The following is a 22,525-nucleotide window of genomic DNA, read 5'->3' on the forward strand; positions in this document are numbered from 1 at the left end:
TTTCACTTTTTAAATATATATTTTTTTCTTGAATGTGGCAGTAAAATTGGTGCTAATACTTTAGTTGCCTGAAACTCTGCAACTAGAATAATGTCTGTGTGTGGTGATAGAATCTGTACCCTGTAGATAGTACATATTTATAGTTAGTTTCATATTTGGGAAGCAGATATGCATGTATAGCTTCATTTAAAGATGTAATTATAATTTTAAAAATACATGTTTAAGATAATGTTAAAAAATGATGATAATTGGTCCTGTTAAATATTTACCAGAAACATTCTTCATTCTTCACATTTGAAAATCTGTTTCAGAATTTGGAACATTTGCATTTTAATTACATAATAAAAGGAGAAAGTGAAAGAATAATTGGCTTAACTATTAGCCAATTATAGCTGCAACTAAAAAAAAAAAGCTAAACTGACATGGTTTCCACAGAACAGTCACAATATACATTGATCAGATGTTTAGTGTCATTTGGCAACAATAAAGGGAAGGGAATGTTGTTCCAATCCTTCAGACATGTTTTTTAAAACTGAAATTAATGACAGCAGATTTGGGGGGTTTGACTGAGGATCATTCAGCTTTTACTCTTCATGTGTCCTTAAATGGCACTTCTCTAGAGTGACTCCAGTCGTTAAAATCTGGTGGAGAAATAAGACCGCTGAACGCAGTGGGTTATGAGCAGCTGTGTTTGGCCAGTACCACGGAGGATGGTCCTGTCTGGAGTCCCTGAGGTCAGAGCCCATGAGCAGGCCTTGATGCACGGCCCGGGGCAGGGACAGCAGTTGCTGGTGTCAGACTGCACCGCTGACAGCATCTCCCTCTGTGCTTTCCTTCGCAGATACGACGACATATTCCACGGAACGATCCGAGCACTTCAAACCCTGCCGAGACAAGGACCTTGCATACTGTCTCAACGATGGCGAGTGCTTCGTGATCGAAACCCTGACGGGATCCCATAAGCACTGTCGGTAAGCCGCTGCGGCCGCGGGCGGGCGGGCAGGCCCTCGCCGGGCCGGGAGGTGGCGGCTGCGGCCGGCACTGGGGACGCGCCCACTGCGCTCCCGCCGTTCTCCGGGCAGAATCCAGAGTCTTCATATGCAGAGGGGCAAGGCTGGTATCTCCTTAGCATTTGAGGAGGGTAACACGGAAATAAAATAGCTGAGGTTTAAGTTTTATCTGACCAAGTAAAGGAAGATTTATTTTTATATCTATCAATTTAATGGAACTAATTATTTACACTCTTTAGAAGCCGTATTTATGGCTTGGGACTTAGGCACCTGTACTGGTACTTAGAAATAATCCGTTCTTGAGAACCTGCAGATTGGCAGAGAAAGCAAACCGCTCATAGATCTAGAGTCTCGGTGTTACTGTGAACCAAACCCAAGAGACTGTAGCTGTGTCCAGAGAAAACTGCATTTTATTTTGATTCTGTCTTCCTTTATTAATTTCAATCCTTTTCTTTAACACCTCTGAGGATGAAACAGTCCCCAGCAAGGTGTTGTAAATGAAATCCTAGTGCTGTTGTAGTCTAGGTAGAGAACTACTTGGAGGAAATTCCCAGTAGAGATCAAGAAGGTGTATAATTGATTTTTAGAGACATAAGTTTATATAACTGCTAAAAATAAAAACAAGTGGAGATAAATAGGGTACTTGTAGACACTGCAGCTTTAAAGCTCAATGGAAGAATCAAATTAGCATCCGAAAAATATTTCCCACCAAGCTTTTATTTCCAGCACTACCGTGGTAATTTGTTTTTCCTTGCAATTGTATATGCTTCAGTGATCATATATGCCCACACCCCTTCTCTTCTCTTTATTTACTCTTCTCACATGACAAGGTTATTAAATTAATTATTCTGAATCGTGAAGCATGGAAAATTATGACTTTTTTCTCTGTATTGCTATTATAAAACTTTATTTCTATGTTGTTTTATTAAGATAATGCCGAGAAATGCATCTTATAGTTATGAACTTGGACCATGACAGCAAATCCTGCCTGGCTCCGAGAGCCAGTTTCCATCCATGGGGGTATCTGTTGCCACAGTTGGCAACGGCACAGGCTGGGAAGAACTGAAACATGGTGGCAGGAGGTCTCTGTAAAAGTTACCGTATGTGCTGTGTCAGGGCAAACAGAAATGTGACCTTTCCTCACCCTTGACATGTGGTGTTCGTGTGACTTTAGCGGTATCGTTACATTTACCCCAGTTACAAAATTTACACCCTATTCCTCTCCTCTGCAAATCTGGGTTGGGAAGGAAGGGAAGTGGGAATTGTGCCTCCTCACACTCTGCTGCTCTCCTTATATTTATTATGTTCATGAGGGCACAGGGGAGAGGCACACAAGTGACTTTGAGACCTCAAAGGAAAGTCTAAGCATGAGCTACCCCTTCAAAGCATGATGTGCATCCAAGCCCTTTTAGACCAACCACGCGTTAAAGGTAGCTTAGCCAATCTAATGGCATCATCATGTGGAGTGAGCAGTGTGTTGAATAAAGTTTGCATTCCTAATCAATTGAAGAAAGGATGAATTAGAAGTATCAGCTAAAGCAGTGACTTACCTCGATGGTGTTTTAACCCAAGGAAAGATCAATCAGGCCCCACCACAGCACAGGCTGAGAAGAGTCATCTTTTCCAAAACTTGGACTATCAAAACAAACAAAATAATTCCTATTCTTTTGCAACATCTGGTGTTGAAAAAGACATGTGTTAGTTCATTAGTTCATGGGTGTATTGATTTTCTAAGGCTACTGTAGCAAAGTACTATAGATTGGGTGGCTTAACAATAGAAATTTATTATACCACAATTCTGGAGGTCAGAAATCTAAGGTCAAGGAGTCATCAGGGTTGGAACCTCCTGAGACCTCTCTTGGCTTATAAATGGCCAAGGAGATGTGTCTCTGTTTCTTCCTATTTCCTCGGTAGATGTCTGCGTCCAAATTTCTACTTGTAAGAACACCATTCATAGTGGGTTAGAACACACCCTAATGACCTTATTTCAACAAAATTACTTACATAAAGAACTTTCTCCAAATCTGGTACTGGTACATTCTGAGGTACTGGACGTTAATACTTCAACATAGGGTATGTTTTTTTGAGACACAATTCAGTCCATAACAATGAGACTCAGGTCCAGAAAAAAATCCTTTGCTTTTTTGGATATGTATGTACATGTCCAATTTTTTAAACACATATGAGTAGACACATATATAGAAGTATAAAATATGGTTTAACTGGGATGATGTTCATATATAATAGTTTAGATTTCTGTCTTCATATTTCTTGCCTATTTCAGTACAGACAGCCTATTATTTAACATAGACTCACAACATAGCTAATCATGACAAAAGACCAGCCCAAGACAAAATTGGAACTCGAGTAGGTTAATAGAGGCCTATAAATTTCCTACTACTGTGTATGAATAAATCACACATCACATGTGCTGGCTATTCATCTCCTGGGCTTTGCTGTGAATAAAAGGCTTACATTTGTTCATGCATCAGCCACTTCTAAAAATTCCAATGCGGTTATTAATAATGTGCCATTTTGTACGGCACTCTATTTAAGTAGTATGTTCCATTCATTCTTTTCCCATTCAACAAATGTATATTGAGTACCTCCTACCACCAAGATATTGTTGAATAAATACATACAGAAATGAATGTAAGAATTAAATGGCACAGCACTTTGTAATGTGTTTGGAGTAAGTGAAATACTTCATTGTTAGGAAATAATGAAAAAAAGCAAAGTACTTCAGAGGGACTGGCATGCTACCACAGGTATCTTTATGACATATTAGTTACTGGATTTTGTTTCAAGTGAAATAAGACACCATTTAGTAGATTGGAGCAGCAATATAAAGAAAGGCTTGTATATGAATGTAGCTTATTAAATAACCTATTTTTTACCATGTCTCAAAAGATTGGGCATCCAAATCAGAAATAAATTAAGATTATATTTTCTAGATTTTTTTTTAAAAAATTGTAATCCTATGATAAACTGCATCAAATATTTTTCTATGTCATGAAAATAGACCATGCTCTGACATATTTCTGTTTCCTTGTCAAGGAAGAATAGTAACAAAACTATCAAACCACTCATGATAGAGTTCCTGAAAGCACGTACTCAAGAATAAGACAATGTTAATCTCAGGAAAAGGTGAAGTGAAGGGGGAGGAGATCATTTTTTTTCACTTTGTAATTTTATTATTGTTTTATGTATCTTAAATTTTTTTAAGAAACATTTTTAGTATTAACAATTAGAAATTATAAAGCAAATTAATGAAAATTTAAAAAGAATACAAAGGTCCTGACAATAACTGGATAGAGGGATTGAAAAGAACAATAAATAAATAAACAATGAAAATTGATTTTTCTGAATTTAAGATATATTTTAAAGTCACAGATCATCCACAGGCTAATTAGTGAAAACAGACCCTGATAAATAGTGGGGCTGAGTAGAGAACAGGATGGTTCATAAATCAGAGGAAAAATGAGGCACTGATGGTTCAATAAATGGTTGACTTTCAGGTAAACAAGATCAAAAGTGTATTTTTACCTCTATTTCTACACGCCAAAAGTTCTCAGTTACTTTAAAAGTTAATGTAATAAATAAATAAATAAGGAAAGCCTAAGGAAAGCAATAAATAAAATTATGTATTTATTTATGTCAGCAAAGGAGAGGAACTTCTGAGCCCAAAAAAAGCAATGGAAGGAAAAAAAAAATAACTTTGACACAGCATTGTTTTTTGATCTGAATGTCATTAATGAGAAACAAAATCAAAAGACAAGCTATGAAGAAACTAAACAGCAAATATGGCAAAGAATTAATATCCTGAAGTCACAGAGGTCAGTAAGGGTAAGGCTGAAATAACATCTCAGTAGGGAACTGGGCAAAAGGGAGGAAGTACTCTTCCTAGAGAGGAGTGCAGATGACCAATAGCATGAAAGGCACCAGGCTTCACAAAGAAATGCAAATTAGGCATTTTTTTTTTCTTTTTAATTTTTGGCCTATCACATATTTAATGCTTTTTAAAAGTGAATATGCAGTTTGGTAGGGGTGCAGTGAAAACATATATTCTTATATATTATTTGAGGGAGTGCACTTGGTTAAACAATTTCTGCAGATAACATTTCAGTGTATTTCAAAAGCGTTATATTATTTCTAAGAATCTTGCCAGCAAAAATGTATGTGAAGATTTTTTTGCAGAGATACTTACCACGGGTTTATTTGTAATAGCAAAAAAAAAAAAAAAGTCTGAATTTAAATTTCTATATAAATTAGAATATATCTTTACATGGGATGGATTTTCAAAATATTTTAAGGATTTGAAAATGCTCATTATATCACATTATGTTTGAAAATCAAGATATAAAATTCTCCAGTTAAATATACAATAGGATCCTAATTTAGAAAAGGGACTAAATAAAAAGGCTAACAGGATCTACAACTATTATATTTTCTTCTTTCAACCTTATGTGAGATGGCTACATTACACATATATTTCATTTATGTAACAGCCAGTTAAGACACTTGACTCCTGCTTTTAGTCTTTCCATTAAGAAACATAGATAGTGTCTCTGTCTCCGTTAAATGAAGGTCATTATAATTCTCTATTATTAGGCTGATAAGAGAACTTTCAATTAAGCGCTTCCAGATTAAACACTACCAAGTCTATCTGAATGTGCCTGCTCATTCTTTTATTAATAATTCATTTGAAGTCATGTTTTGAAAACTTAAAAAAATGGATTTAATGATAGATAGATACATCCTACAGAAATAGAGCTGGATAGAGAAGGAAAGCAGGTCACTAGAAACTCCTTGAATGAAAATATTCCGAATAAAAGAAGGATATTTTGTGATCTATTTATTTTCATACCATTTCTGGAAAGTTTAAGAACTTGGGAAATGGTGCTATCGACAGCATATTTCACCAGAGTGAAACAGGAAGCCATTGTCACTGAAAAGATTGCTGGACATTTGAATGGGCCAAATGTGTTTTAAGGCCAAATTCAAGTTAAAAGGATGTGTCTCTTCCGAACTGAAGCTCATTAAATGTTTCACCAGCCTTTCTTCAAAAATGGATTTTCAAAACTTTGGAGAGGATAGCATTTGAGCTGAATTTGACCTGTAGTGATCATTTTGGAAATCTATCAAGCAATTCACTTGAAGATGCTTGAATCATTTGAAATATAGAACTGCTAGAAAAAGAGTAAAGCAGTCCGGTAGCAGCCATTGCCCAGGGTGATGCTTCTGTAAAGGGGCTGATGGACGGTGCAGCAGGCTGGGTGACGCGCTGATGGGAACTGGGGAGAGGGGGCAGCAATTGAAAGGGGGAGGGGAGCCCGACAAGTGGTTGTTTCTTCTTACTATGTCTTGCTCTCCCTGAGTAGGTTTTGAAATCAAAGCTTCCATTTTTAAGAGAATTGATTGGGCACAGTGTAACGACATCTCTATGATATAATATATAAAATTACAGGGCCATCCTGGCTAGTGCTTTGCTCTGTCACTTTGGAGGTCCATTAACTCTTCCACCCAGCGAGGGTCCTCTTTATCAAATCGTTCTCCAGTAAGTGCTCTGAGAGCAGCAGTTAATGATTCCCTGTGGTTGAAGCAAGTCGGAATGAAAATGGAGTTTTGGCACACATCCCCGGACTCCATTGACAGGAGGAACGAAGGCTGAGATATCTATAAATCAGGCCTAGCTGCAGATTCTCTACAGAATGGTGTTCATAACAAGGTTAGGAGCCTTAGAAGAATTTTCAAGTTCATCAAAGAAATATTCAAGAGAATGTTTGTCACAGCCCAGACCTAATTTAAGTAATTTGCAATAGCCACATTTATAATAGGTGGTCTAGTGATTGCTCTTGACAAGAAGAAATAAGCCAAGTTATAATGATTCTTTTCCTCCTCTATAGATGTAGGTTGTCAAGATAGTCTCATTAACTCAGAGGGCAAACACACACCACCACCACAATGAACGTAATTTTGTAATTCTGTGATGTTTTACTTCCTCTAGTTTAATCTCTTTGTATTAGAGCCCAGCTGGTATGCTTAAAGGCTTATTTAAATATCATGCCACAGACCAGAAAAGCACAACTGATAAAGAGTAAATAACATATCATTTAGTTACTGGTCAAAATTGTTACCTTATTTTAATGTTTTCTAACATGATTGGCGGCTCTAGCTGAAGCATGAAATGGTGTTTCCTGAGGAGGTCATCATGATTTGGGTTTGTTGTTCTATCTATGAATTGACATAAATTTGTTCTTTTAAAATATCTTTCCTGTATTAAGTTGGGGTAGGTACAGGAGGCAAATGTGAGTGTTCAAGGCCGAGAGACCTGAATTAAAATGTCTTCTCAGCCTTCTGTTGGCCTTGTGATTTTTTGCAAGCCATTTCACAGGAACCTTCAGTTCTTTATTTAAAAAAAAAAAAAAAAAAGAAAGAAAAGAGGCTAATACCTGCCCCAAAAGGTTGATGCCAGATTGAAAGCAACAACCTATAGCAAACTAAAGATGCACAATAGGTACTATGTATATATGAAATAGTTTTTTCCTCTTCTTCCCTTATGCTCATACTAAAACCAAGCAAAAGCATGTTCACAGGGACCCTGTGATAGAAATTGAATGGGTAACATCTGCCTTATTTAATTAGGAGGAGACTTGGGTCTAACAGTGGGGAGGGGGCATGCCAATGAATTCCTGTGTACTGTGTATTCTCAGGACTCAGGCTTCCTACTGCTAATTTTGATACTTTAACAAATTAGCAATTGTCTACTATTTCTTCCATTCAGAAACCATTTCTTGATTTTCCCAGATTTTCTTCTTACTGAATCTATATAGTTTTAAGAGGAAAAAAATGTTTTTCCTTTTCTACTTAATGTAACTTCCCATAATTGTGTCATTAACACAAAATGGATGTTGACTTTGTAATTCTGCGAAACAATAAAATGGCCTGTTGACTTTTTTTTTTATTTTTGCAGAAAATAAAAATATACTTCAGTGCAAAAATGTACACATTGAAAAATATTTATTTCACTTGTGGAAAATATCTGATTCAAGATAATGGACAGTTTACTTTTTTTTTTCATTCTTTCCCAAAATAGTTTTCGCAAAGTTTGGCTATTAGTATACTTGTTTCAAATACATAGGCACTAAAATCCTTAGTGGCATAAAATAATCTGATTTATGACCACCTACAGAAAATAATAAAATATTTTTAAATGCAGTATATATTAACATCAAATATTGAACACATTATGATGAACAAGGCATGTTTGACTTCATCTAGACAATGTCAGATTGATGGCAGTTACTACACTGCTTTAGATAAGTAGTTTTTAGCTGTTTTGCTTGGTAAGGTTTAAAACAAGGCTAGGTTTGGTATAAGCATTCGGTCTTATATAACACACACACACACACACACACACGTGTGTGCACATACATGCACACGACCATGATGATTTATTTACCATTTGTAAAATGGGTATGATGATTCCCGGAAGTGTCATTGGAATATAATGTATGTGATGTCAAGTGGAAAGTGTAAAATGCCATCTACATGCAAGGCATTGTAACTACGTAATGCCTAAAATGACCTAAATGAGTTTTGGTCTGCCTCTTACCCTTTATAATGACATTGCTAGTAATGAAATGGTGGGAATGTTTTTACAGCCAACAGACTCCAGAATTTATATATCACTTATGACTTTATCAAATTTATCTTGCACCAGTCTGTTTATATCAAGAAGATCTCACCATATAACAAAGTCTTTAAAAGATTTCTTAATGTGAAAAAAATAATAATTAAAAAAATATTTTTATTTCCTTGCAGATACTTTAAACAAAATGCTAGGTCTTTTTATCTTCTGCTTTTCCTAATGATTCCCCTTTGGACTGGCTGATTGGATTCAGTGCTCCAAAACTAACTAGCAAACTGACAAATTATTATACATATTCTCTGTGACTCTATTTTTTTATTTGTTAAGTGGGAAAAAAAATATTACTACTTCATAGGATCATTGTGAGTATTGATAAAGTAAAGCATGAGCGCCTGGTCTAGAGTGAAGACGGTGAATGTAGAGCAAATGGAGTCTAATACAGTGAGCTGCATGTTTTGTTATTTTACCTGTGCAGCCTTGAGTATGGACCAGTGGACTTACGCCAGGGCTTCTTGATGGGTACCCAGAGTCTCCCAGCACAGGGAGCCTTGCTCTCAGAATTCAGCTTAGATCCACTGATGGGATTAAAGAAAACTAGCACAGATAAATTATTGAAAAACACTGTAATAGCAGATCATGCACAATTGTGAACACTTTTTAGAATCAAAGGTCATTGTAGTTATTCAGGCTGTGAACTTAAGAGAAAGGCGGAAACAGGAGGCCACCTTTTGTTAAGGGAATGCTCCCTTTTGATAGTTCCTGGAGATAACAATATGGAGCTAACTCTCCTCTCTGTTCAGGCCATTCTGGCTGCGGACCCTTCAGATGCATTTCCCACAACTCCCCTAGGCTCTGCCTCCCTGCTTCCTGCCTGGGGCGTTCTCAGTCCTGCCAGGGTCGGAGCAGTCAACAGTCGGGAAGCTCCCTCCTGGGCAGAGATAGAGTGGTGCAATGGCATGTGGCCCACATAAAATCATACAGCTTCAGTGGACTATGGATTACTTTACCAAATTTATTTTAAAAATTAAGAACATATCCATAAGTTTCATTTTTGCTAGAGAAGATTTATCACTACAGATGTGGATATTAACCATGGCACCACAGGCCCTGCTGTGCAAGCTCCTTGGACAACTATTCCAATAAAACCTTCTCAAAACAAGGCAAAGATGGCTCAGATGCTCTGTGGAATTTCCCAGGGCAGTGAAGAAATTTGCAATGTTCTGTGGTCTGCCCGTTCCTTGTGCTATGGAAAGGACCCTTGCTCCAGCCTAAGTTTCACAGCATTGAGCAGCATTTCTAGTTTTTTTCCAGTTCGCTTTGGTCTAAGCGTCCTTTAAAAAAACATGAAAGATGATTTAAGGACCAAATTGCAGTTTTCTATGCATATATCAAAATGTCAGTTTTGTATACAAGATTAAGCAGTCTGACAGCAGGGTTTACATGCTCAGCCTCTCCATTAACTCCTCTCCCTTATTATCGCAGTGCTTCAGGAATCCTAAAACCCCAAATGCTTGAAAAGAAGACATTTAAGCTCTGGCTATCTTTAAGATTCTCTCTCTCTCCCGCTCTCCCCCCACCCCATGTACGTGTGTATATGTGTGTGTGTGTGTGTGTGTGTGTGTATTTCAGTTCCCCAACATATTATAATCTGTGTGACCATATATATTGTTATCCAAACCCCAAAATTTTTCAGATATAGTGGGAAATTTTAATAATTTCTTCTATAAAATAAGCATGAATCAATAATGTACTGTATTAAATAGGACATATGGTTGCCCTAATTATAAATCAGATGCAACTCAAATTTATAGAAGTCAGGATCACCACATCCTATGTGTTTTTCTTAATATAAATTTCACAAGAATATACAACCTCTACATTGTTATCTCTACTTCCCAGAAATAAGCTGAGAGTTGCCCGAGTCACTGAGTACTGGCAGGGCTTGGATGAGAAGGCAGATCAGGGGGACTCGGAGCCTGATGTTTCTCCACGGTACCCCAGCTCTGTGGCCGTGCACGTCAACATCCAATTAGTGTTTTATTTAGTTACTTATGCACCTACATATTACTTGGAAAACTAAAATATGTGAGGGGGAGACAAAGCCTTCCTGGTTTTATGGAAAAAAATCCAAAGACGGTGTTTCCTAAGTTTGTCTTGGAGTGGATCTTTACAACTCGATTGTTTTCTTTATCATCATAGCTATTCTGGTAGTTATAGGAATACCAGGAAATACTTCATGATAGGCAACTGAAAGCAAAATCAGGCCTATGGACACACATGTGGTCTACTTACTAGGCATCTGGCATCATGCAAGGCACAGAGGTCCATGGTAAATGAGACAAAAACCTTTCCTGTAAGGAACTTGCCATTAGAGCACTAAGAAGTCCACACAGTCAGTCCAGTGTGAGCAGGTACCATGATGGCCGGGCACTGGCTATCACTGGGCAGCAAAGCCCCCACCTGGGATATACTTTACAGGCTGATAAACTGAGGGAAAATATCTTCTCCATTATATTTACTTACAAAATCCTTTGTGCAAGTTTTATCAGATGAGAAATTAAGTAGAAAATTAAAAGAATAAACACAAAAATGAAAGCATTAAACATGGTTTGGAGGATATCTTGTCTAGAGATGTAAATGCTGTATGTGAGTGCTGAAGAATGCCATTTGGTCCTGTTCAGTGTATACTAAATAATAAACGGATATTTTGGACATTCTTTCCATCATTCTGCCAATGTTTGTTAAGCATATTCAATGTTTCAAGTCCACTGGAATATAATGATGCATGTTCTCAGGAAAACTCATAAGAGAGGGGTCAAGGTGGGCATTTTCTAGTTCATTTCAGTGTGGCAAGTTCTGGAATGTAGATGGGAGCTATGCTCTTTGTCTTAGTCCATTTTGTGTTGCTAGAAAGCAATGCCCAAAGCTGGGTGATTTATAAAGGAGAAAAGGTATATTTGGCTCATAATTCTGATGATTGGAAGATTCAGGACTGGGCATCTATACCTGCTAAGGGCCTTGGGTTTTTCCATTCCTGGGAGGAGGCGAAGGGGTGTTGGCTTCTGTAGAGATCATAAGGTGAGAGAGGAGGAACGAGAGAGTGAGTGGGGAGGTGTCAGCTTCTTTTTAACAGCAGCTCTCTTGGGAACTAATATAGCAAGAACTTGGTCACCTCTGAGGAAGAGCATTAGTCTAATCATGAGGGCTTCACCCCATGACCCAAACACCTCCCGCTAGCCCCACCTCCCAGTGCCACACACTGGGGATCACATTTCAACAGGATATTTGATGGGGACAAACTAACCATGTCCAAACCATAGCACTCATATCTGCCTAGGAAATTCCAAGAATCAATATTCATAAAGCCAGAGAGAGCTTCAGAGAGGAGGTAACATATGAATTTGTATTTGGAAAGATACGAGGCTGCTTATTTCTCAGTTTGAAGCCTGCTCTTGCTGCCAACCAAGGCATGGAGAGTTGAGCTCCTGCTGGAGAAATTTCCCTTCAAATCCTGGGTGGACGAAATTTCAAAATTATTTTAGATGCAAATAAAAGTAATCAGCTTCATATCATAAATTCTTTATGCAGTTGGTCATTTCTTTTCTTAATTATTTTCCTTCTCATGTCCAGATGGTGCTCAAAAACATATTAGGAGATGATGACATTTTTAATTCCATCCATTTAAACTCTGAAATTTTCTGGTGAATGGAAAATACAGACAAGAGTATGGTTTTTCAAACCTAGTGTCACATTGATTTGATTATGAAATCAAGATTGTTTTTTGGTCAAAATTAATGTATAAGTTATATCTACATATATGAGATATTTGCAACTACCATTTTATAGTTACAATCAAAAATTATTTTATTAACATCCTAGATATAAGAAATGATTTTTCAGCTCTAAAATTTTCCTAAGGAACTAAACTTATCTGTTCAAGGATGCCTTCACCATTGATCATTGTTGAATTAAGATATTTTAGAGATATTTACTGTCATGTTCAAATAAAAATATCCTGCATTTTCTCAATTGAGTAGTGTTTCTTTTCTCTAGAAGAGCTGCTGAGAGGGTCACAAGGGGTCAAAATGAAGGAACTACATAGGATTTACCTTATGATGGGCCAGGCAGCGTGTTGGCATATTGTCACATACAGAGGCACATACATACAACACAGACCAGAGAAAGAAAATTCGTAAGAATTCCTGAGACAGTATGCCTTTCTAGTTTCTCAAAAACGACTTTCTCATTTGAACACATCAAAAGTGCAGTTATAGCTAACATCAGGGAAATGAGTTATTAATTCAACAGGAGACTTCATTAAACAAATAGACCCCAGGCTTTGGGGCAGAGGGAAGCTTGGAGATGGGGGTGTGGAGAGACAGGATAATGCCAAGAGGCCAGTGTGTTCTGAACGTGGCCTCCCTGGACTCCTCTGACAGCCTGACAGTGGGTGGATCCCAATGACCCAGTGCTCCTGAAGGGCAGAAATTCAATTAGGAACTCTCAGCTTTCAGCTTTGGAGGCTGAGGAGCGACAGGCTTGTGTGTCAGTGGGTAGCTCCATTGCTGGGGAAAAAACATTCTTCAGCAGTTACAAAATAGAGGCCAATAATAGGACGAGGGAGAGTGAAAAACACTAGGTTGGAGAGAATCAGCAGAAAAGATGAGCTGATAAAGCATCTACTTTAAATAAGGTCATAATTTTGCCACAGTTTGGGGTGTTCTCCTGGGCTAATTTATAGTCACAAATAAGTCGCATGGAAGCCTTAATTTTTTTGACAAGGTTTTATTTTTCAGTGCATTCAAAAGCTCTTTCCTTTCTGCCTGGGTTAGCGTATGTGAAAGAAATAATGATTATTTTAATGATATTAGATAGTAGCTTTGATCTCTTCCCCCCTGCAAGCTAACCAAAACATTAGCTGGATGTATGAAATGATTCATTTGTGAACACAGCCTCAGTATCTATTATAATATTTCTGTTCACCTACCTGACTTTCCCACCAGGCTTTGAGTGTATCTTTGCTTCCAGAACTTGCCACCTACTCATTAAAGATAAATTATATGAATGAAAAAAAAGGTCTAAATACTTACCATACTCATTTTTCAAAGGACAAAATTGAGATGTTAAATGAGAGACAATAAAAATGCTAATAGATATCTTCTATATCATACCTACCTACGACAAGCAAGGCAGAAGTTTAGGCCCTTTCTGCACTGCTTCATAATTGCCTATCTGGTGCTCATGTTAAATATGCAAGGGAACATTGTATCTGCATTTGCTACATAACAAGAAGGAAGCTCCCAGAGGGAAGGTAGAGGCTTCAAGAATACCCACCAGTAGGTGGCAGGACTGAGCGCCAATCTCAGTTCTGCCTGACTATAAAGTTTTGAATCTTCCAACCTTGTCAAATTTACTTTATTATAAGAATCACTGAAGGCAATGGTTAAAAATATAGATTCTCAAGATATTCCTCTGAAGATTCTGATTCAGGTCTGAGGTGAGACCTAAGAAATGTGCATTCAGATAATCCCATTAGTGAGAAAAAAATTGGGCATGAGACTAGTGTTTCCTAAACATTAGTGAGTGGATGAATGTTCTGAGGATTTTGTGCAACTGCAGATTAAAGTCTAATAGCATGTCTGGGGCAGGGCCTGGTATTCTGTGTTTCCAACAAGGCCCCAGGTGATGCCTGTGCTGCTGGTCCACAGCCCACACCTGGAACAGTGATGAACTAGGCCTCGCTGCTCAGCACACAATGGGACCCCAGCCTTATGCCCACACCAGAGGACCCTCCATGATTCTGCCATTCCATGAACCCTTCATCCATATGCAGCTCAGCAATTATGCCACAGCGAGCGTTCCTGTACACCCTTGCAAATATGGCTGTGAAGCTTCTGGAAACCCTGGTTCACCTCTGCTAGTTATCCTGCCAGGTCACACACCTGCCAATTAAGAATCCCTGGGTAGGTGCAACAGGACCTCATCCCGTGCCCATCTCATCTACAGTAGTTTTACGAACCAGTGATTTTCTCAGGTTTCTATTAGAGGGATGTTATATACCACATTTGCTATTGACAGACTTAAGCTGGGCAATTAATATTTTTCCCAAATGGTAGAGCTTTCAAGTTGGAGTGAAATGTTCTCTGTGGCAATCAGAGAAATTGGATGTGGCTGTTGTTAGAGGTTGCCAGTAATCACACCTCCCATGACTTGGGTTCATCCAGGAAAACTGGCCTGAGGCTTTTTATTCTTAAAAAAATATTATTTTCAAACTAGGAAAGCTGTGATGTGTAACCATGACAAACACTAAGCCAATTTTAGAGTGGAAGACTGACTTTTCAAAAGGACAATTCTGATTTATCAAAATCTGCTCTAACCCTAGGCTTTGCTGATTCCTAGTGGTGTGACACTTGGTAATTCCTGGCTCCAGTGCACCTGAATTTCTTCATTGTGAAATGGCATGATTGGACATAATTCCTAAGGTCGCCTCAGATTCTAAAATCAGGTGAAGAAATGGGATGATATCTTGTAATTTCACCCGTGTCAGTAAATGCGTTTACTACATTTCTATCAGGCCTTTCAGAAAGAGCAAATATTTCCTGAAGAAAACATAGCTGTCCTGTGTTTTGAAGCACAAAAGATGAAATGCTGAATTGTGGAGTGTGTGACAGTTACAGAAAGCATACCTGTGACTTCCCCGTGCCAGTGCATCCCAGCCTGGCACATCCATGGACTCACATAGGCAGCTTTTAAAAATTCAGATGCTATGAGAGAATCTTCCTAAGTGCCCATCAGTTCATGAGTGCATTAATAAAATGTGGTATGTGTACACCATGGAGCACTACTCAGCCATAAAAAAGATGAATTAATACCTTTTGCAACAATCTGGATGGAACTGGAGACCATCCTCCTAAGTGAAGTATCACAAGAATGGGAAAAACAAACCCCACACGTACTATTAAATTGGAACCAAGCGGTGAGTACATGTGTGCACAGAGAGAAGTAAAACTCAGTGGAACGTAATGGAGGTGAGGAGAGGGGACTAAACCAACCTAATGGGTACTATGAACACTATTTGGGTGACAAGCACACCTATGGCCAGGACTCAAGCGTTATGAAAATGAGCCAAGTAACCTAAGACATTTGTAGCCCCTTAATAGTTTGAAATTTAAAAAAAAATTCAGTTTCTGCTTCAACAGTTCTGCATTTCTACCAACCTCTGGGTGCCGTGGGCATTGCTGGTTGTACACCTGGCTTTATACTCATGCTGTTCAACCTCAGCAACAGAGTAGAACCATCCAGATTCAACATTTGCACACCCAGACTACATGCAGAGTGAACAAACTTGGATTTCTGTGAACGGGACTAGGGCATCTGTATTTTTAAAGCTGCCCAAGTAATTCCAATGGGCAACCAAGGGTGAGAATCCCTGCTGTATCCTGCTGCCACAGGCCTCAGTCGGTACTTCCCGCATCCCTGAAACTTTGGGTTTTGCTTTATTTACAAACATGTTGATCACAGCAGTAGTAGAATTCAAAACAGGTGTTTTACCTTCAGTTCTTCTCTACCAGTAGATAAAACTGACTGTGGCAAGAGATCATGCTGTTCATCTGACCATCTTGTCCAGGCCTACACACTCAGAGAATTTTCCAGAGATGGTCCTGTATAGCTGACTGACTTTGTATTCGGTGCCCCAAGCCCCAGCGTCACCACCATCACCATGTGGTGGTGAGTAGGTGGCGTGTTTTCCTGTGGCTGCAGGGGTCTCCACAGCAGTCACTTTCAGGTTGCCTACCATTGTACTGGTCATCGTGCGCATATTTAGAGAGGCTTTCTAATTGTCCTCCCCTTCTCCCTCTTATCCTCACTCTTGTTATTTCTCTTCCATCCACCCTTCTATACACATTGATTGAGTATTTGCTCTCTGCTAACCCTGGGCTAGACGTTTCAGTGAAATCTGTACACAGATAAAGTAGTACTCTTGTACTGCCTCTTTGGAATTGCAACCTAAAAGTGAAATTGCTTGGCTCACGAGTATGAACATCTCCATGGCTCTTGACCCCAAAACATCCTGCCTGCATTGGGTAAACTTCTATTTGTTAATTTAATAGGTGTAAGCTTGCCTCTCATTATTATTTAATGCCTGTGTCTTGATTAGTGATCCCTTTAAATTCTTTATTTAGCTATAGAGTGAATTTATATTTTATTGTTACTTTGCTAGTGAATTTTTAAAAGGCAATGGGAAACCAATAAGGAGTACTAGGCAATTGAGTAACTTGCTTATTTTATTCATGTATCATATATTTTCATCTTCAGAAGCTACCGGCTCCTTCTCTGTATAGGCAGGGACAACAAAGCGGTCTGTAGCGAACATTGTTTGATTTAACTGGAGCCTCTTAGTTTTGTAAATATGAGACAAGCATGCAGGATGAGGGTGAATAATCTGAGAGAGAGAGAGAAAGAGACAGGGAGGGAGGGCGTGTGTGTGTGTATTCATCAGCCTGCCCTTCTTGGAGATTCCCTGGAATGCAGAATTCTAGAGGAGGGATGAAGTAGCCCAGGCTTGTCGCGGAGAGTAGAGACCAAGAATCTAAACCATGTCCCTCCAAATTCAAAGTGAAGGGAACTTACCGGGAAGAGCAGAGTGATGTGATTGAGATCAGTGGCAGAAGGGACACCAAGAGCATAAAGGGGAGCTCACCAGGAGCCCAGGGAAGAGTGAGACAATGACTCAAACTCAAATCTACAGCATAGAGACCACGCCATTAATACTTCTGTATCCTCACCTGGTGGAAGTGGATCGGGATCTCCTGGCTTCTCTACTTTGGGCTTTTGAGTGTGTGGGAGGTAGGGAGACCTATAATCCAGGAAAACTGAAAGGCTAACCCTACCATCCTTATCCTCAGGAAGTTAGGCTTTCTGTAAAATTTCCAAATCTGTACGGATTAGGATTTTTTTTTGAAGCGTTACCACTTTGCTCAATGGTGCCACCTTGTGGCGGAGACTATAGTAACAACACTTGCTGCTGATAGAATTTGGCTAGCATTTCTTCCACCAGATGTTTGGGCTCAGAAGTGAAAAAGGTGTAACATTTGGATAATCAGTGAAGGGAAAATCTTGGACTTTCAGCCACTAAGAGTAGGTGGGGATTTGAGAATCCTCTTAAATTATTTATACAGGATTATTTTGTTTTTATTATTGGTTCAGAAAGATTGGTATAATTGCAGGAGAGAGAATGAATAGGAGTAGTTCCTACCTTAAATGTTAAACCTCATCCACCCTCCCCAGTGTCAAGCTGAAGGGACTATGGAAGGAAAGCATTAAAACGCAGAAAACATTCTGAGAAACCCCAATGAAAAACTTCTAGGGGAGATGCATAGTGTTTTGAACCCGCCAGTATGTGTAATTTGAAACCTGGAGCCGGAGGTGGTTGCTGTAGCTCTGGGAAATTGCTCCTGGAATTTTGCTCTGACTTCTCTCCACCTGTGGCCTGGTGTGACTTCTCCCCCACCTGTGGCCTGGTGTGACTTCTCTCCACCTGTGGCCTGGTGTGCTGGAACGCACAGCAGGGTGGCTCAGGCCATGAGGATAAAGCCACTACAAGATTGGGATGGTACACGTCGATGGGGAGTGGAGGGTGCTAACTAGGCTCAAGTAGCCATTTCCCCATTTACCTTCTCCACATCCCCGAAATTGATGGATCGCCCACAAAGCAGTGGTTCTTCCAGGACGCTTCTCCCTGGGAGACTGAGGATGAAGCCTGGGCCTAAGGCTTCCTGGCACCCTCCCTTCAAGCTCCTCCCATTTCTGTTCTGACTCCAGAAGGACTGTAAGTGTGGGGACGTCCAGCCCTGTCCTTTCCCCATTTCTATTGTCTGAAAAATTAACTAACACCCTTGGGGGAAAATAAGTTTCACAGGCCAAAATAATGACAGAGGAGCAAGACTATTCCAAAAGAACATGAGTTAAAGAAAACCTTTAGACCAAGAAGAAGAGACTGACTGAGGCAATGATCTAAAGAAAGTATTGACAGTGAGAATATAAAGAGAGCATATTAGACTCGAAGGAGGTAAACTACAGGATTAGTTTATTAATGAAGGAAAAAGAGTAAGAAAGAAAGAACAGATTCAAAGAAACTGCCAAATATATGATTTGGGCAGCTGAGCAATATCACTTGAAAACAAAAATTAGATACCCTTCACTTACTGATTATAAGAATAGGAAAATCTACTTAATCTTTCTCTACTTAGTTTTCTCATTTGTAAAATGGGTATGATAATAACAGTGCTTTCTGCACTGGACTGTTGTGAGGATTAAATGAATTAATATAGAGTATTAATATAATATGGGTAGACTATAAAGTGTCTACATGATTTCCTGGTGTATATTAAATATTCACTCATTACAGAATAAGAAGGTTTTACGGAAGAGGAGCTCTAGTTTGAATATATTAAGTTTGAAGTTCTAGTTGGGCATTATGGTAGTATTTATATTTGAAGCTCAATGTAAACTGGGCAAGAAGTGTAAACGCTGTGATTTTGGCATAAATTGTCTCCTACATTGTGGGAATAGATAAGATCAATAGAACAGAACTCTAAGATGATATTTAGAGAACATAAATGAAAGAGTTTCCTGAAGAAGGGTAAGAAGATTCAAAAAATTGTAAGCGACCAAAAACACACAAAGAAGGTCAACCCTGAAAATCCATTCACTAATTCAACTACCTTTTATAATATTTTCAAAAGCAACTTTATAATACTAAATGCAAAACTGTATATAAAAAAAAAGTTCAGTCGCCATTGCTCAATTCGGTTCACCAAGGGTTAACTACAGGTTGCAGGATATTTATTCTTGTTTCCTTTTTTATGTACATGCAGCCTGTTTTACTTAGTCTACAATGTAGAGCTTCCTACTTTCTTACTTTTACTTAGTCTACAATGTAGAGCTTCCATGATCTACCTCATTTCCCTAAATGACCATGTTGGATTCTAAGGATAGAAATGTATAATATTTTTAATCATTTTTTTTAATAATTGCAATTTAGGTTATTTTCTTTTCCTTTTTTGCAATTAAATAATGCTATTTAAAATGTCTTTAAAATATATACTACTTTTTATTTATGGGAACTTATTCAGGAAAAAGGTAATTAAGTTCCATTTAGCCGTTATTTATGGAGAATCCATAATGTGCCAAGAAATGTGCTAAAGCATTGGTGTGAAAGATAAAGGAGGAGAGTATTTTAAGAAGATCAGAGTGATTAACAATATCAAAATGCAGCAATTGATGAGAAATGCCCATGGATTTAGCAAGAAGTCAACTGAGACATTACTAAGAACCATTTGAGTCATATCATGTGGTAAGATGGCAGATTTCAATTAGTTAAGGTGTTAATTGCAGACAAGATAGTATAGAAATGAGTACAGAATTAGCACTATAATAAATTGTCTTTTTATACCTATTAGATTGGAAAAAACTTATACAATTTTGGAGGGACTCTATTAATAGTAGAAGTGTATATTGCTATAATCATTTTGGAAAACAGTTTATTACCCAGTCGCTATCCTATAGCCAATCATTTCCTCTCTCAGAGAAATTCTTATATTAACACTCCAGGACATGTGGACGAGAATGTTCCTTGAAGCAACATTTGTAATAGCCCCCAGTGGAGACAGCCGGGATGTTCATTGGTGGTAGAGTGGCAGGTGGATTACATTCCTACGGTGGAATGCCATCCAGGTAACAACATGGATAAACCTTAGCAATAGAATATTAAAAAAACATGATTTATAAGAAGACACAGTATGATTTCTGTTAAAGCCAAAAAGCAAGCAAACAAAATAAAATATTGTAAAATTACAAATAACAGCAAGGGAACAGTTGTCATAAAAGGCAGTGGTTACTGCTTAGGGGGAAGGAAGAGGATGCCATCAAATAAGATGCATAGAAGGCTCCTAAATCCAACATCTTTCATTTTCTAGCAGTAGTTTTGCATGTGGTGATGATGATAGTGACTGAAAATCTTCTTTGAGAATGATACCTGTTATAATGGAAAAACTGAAACATTACAGAAATAACAATAGCTGACATCTGTTGATCCTGCTATGTTCTAGATACTATTCTAAATGCTTATTTAATCCTCAGAACAATCCTTTAAGATAATTGTTGCTATTATTCCCCACTTTATAACTGAGGAAACTGAGACGCAAAGAGGTCTTTGTAATTTGTGTCTAGCTTGGGAGTGGCAGAGCTGGAGGTGATTAGCATCCTTAAGTCGTGTTCTTAACACATACCAAATTGCCTCTCAAAGACAGGAAAGCTAATTCATTTGTACTTTGATTTTTTTTTTCTGTATCTAGGTAATATTTTAATCTAATTGTGAGATTTACGCCATGATCAACTTTTTTCATATTTTATCACTTATGCCTCATGGGTTGATGACTTTATAATTTATGCTAAGTTATAAAGTTATGTTTGAGAGTAAAAAAGATGCTATAAACAATACTTTGGGAAAACAGGCATAAGCTGAAACTGTTATGGACAAACCAGAACACACGGTCATTTCATATAGCAAGAATGTGATAAAGCAGCAAAGTCACAGTTGAAGAATCCTTTCCTTCCCTTTGTTAATGTGTTGTTTGTCACATGTATTTGCATGTATGTGTGTGTCTGTAAATGTATGAACTTTCTCTTTAATTTGGTTTGAATAATATTTCCTCTTGTATACCATTCCATATTGCTTTAATTTACTTTACTATTGAGGAGATTTTAATTCCTAGTAATACAATTTATTTTCCTTCACTGTTCTATTTTATATAAATATACTTTGATAGCCTCTCAAATTTAAAAACAGATATCTTCTTATTTTTTTGTATTTGTTTTATTTATGCTACCTTTGGAGGAACGTAACCTCATTTTGTTTTATTTTATTTCATAGAATATAAATTAAAAAGAAAAAAAAAGAAAGACACTTATAATAACAACCTCCAGGCATAAGCACTATTCATATTTTTGCCTGTGGTCTTCCAGGGTTGGCCAGGAATTTTCATCTTTATAATGTTTCATTATATCTCTTTGTAGGTGATATTTCTGTGCATTTAATCAAGTGTTTCTACCATACTCCCTTTGATAGCTAGTAAATTTCTTTATGTCCTCATTCATAGCCCGTGTTGGTTATTTTATCCTGAATCTTCTCACTGCTTAGCTAGTATATGGTAGGCCCTATATTTGGGTTTTATAATGATATAGGAAAGGCACTAATTTTTGTGTTTTTATCTCATATTTAGTTACCCTATCACTAAACATTTCTGTTGGGTTTAATTTGAAATATCTGCCTTTTCAGGCCTATAACCATGCAATATAAAAAGAGTGCATCTTTTGTTTTATGGATTTTCATTATTAAGATTTAAAATCTGGTTTTCACATACTACTGCATTGATCCTGCGGTCCAAACCAATATTAAATAAGATAAAGCTTGCTAAAAGTATCTTTATTTTGTATCAGACTGTAAGGAGGTTGTCTATACATTTTCAATATATTTTTTAAGCATAGATAAAAAATTGTGCATAGTCCCTTTTTATCAAAACACATCTAATGGAATGCTTTATCTCATTATGCTTTTCATACAACATATTAAACTGATAGATTTGCCTGTATAGAGATATTCTTGTATTCATAATGAACTTAATCCTAGTGCTTAATTGCAACCACTAATAATGTACTTAAGATTTTAATTTAATATTCATTAGTGAAATTTGCCTGGCTTAATTTTTTATTAAAGCTTTATTACATTAGATATCGGTTTGACTTTTATTTCACAGAATACCTTTAAAAAGGCCTCTGTTTATTTCCCAAATTTCAAGCAATT

General features: G+C 37.8%; 1 protein-coding gene across 5 annotated transcripts in view; it reads left to right on the forward strand.

Annotated features, from left to right (window-relative positions):
- The window catches only part of NRG3 (neuregulin 3), a 1,030,680-nt gene that overhangs the window by 430,898 nt on the left and 577,257 nt on the right, over positions 1–22,525 (forward strand). For all 5 annotated transcript variants that reach the window (XM_069460365.1, XM_069460367.1, XM_069460368.1 and 2 more), the window contains exon 2: positions 842–971. In XM_069460365.1, the coding sequence (XP_069316466.1) occupies positions 842–971 (130 nt within the window). The remainder of the gene's footprint in view (positions 1–841; positions 972–22,525) is intronic.

Source organism: Eulemur rufifrons, chromosome 28, assembly GCF_041146395.1.
Source record: "Eulemur rufifrons isolate Redbay chromosome 28, OSU_ERuf_1, whole genome shotgun sequence".
Taxonomy (NCBI): Eukaryota; Metazoa; Chordata; class Mammalia; order Primates; family Lemuridae; genus Eulemur; species Eulemur rufifrons.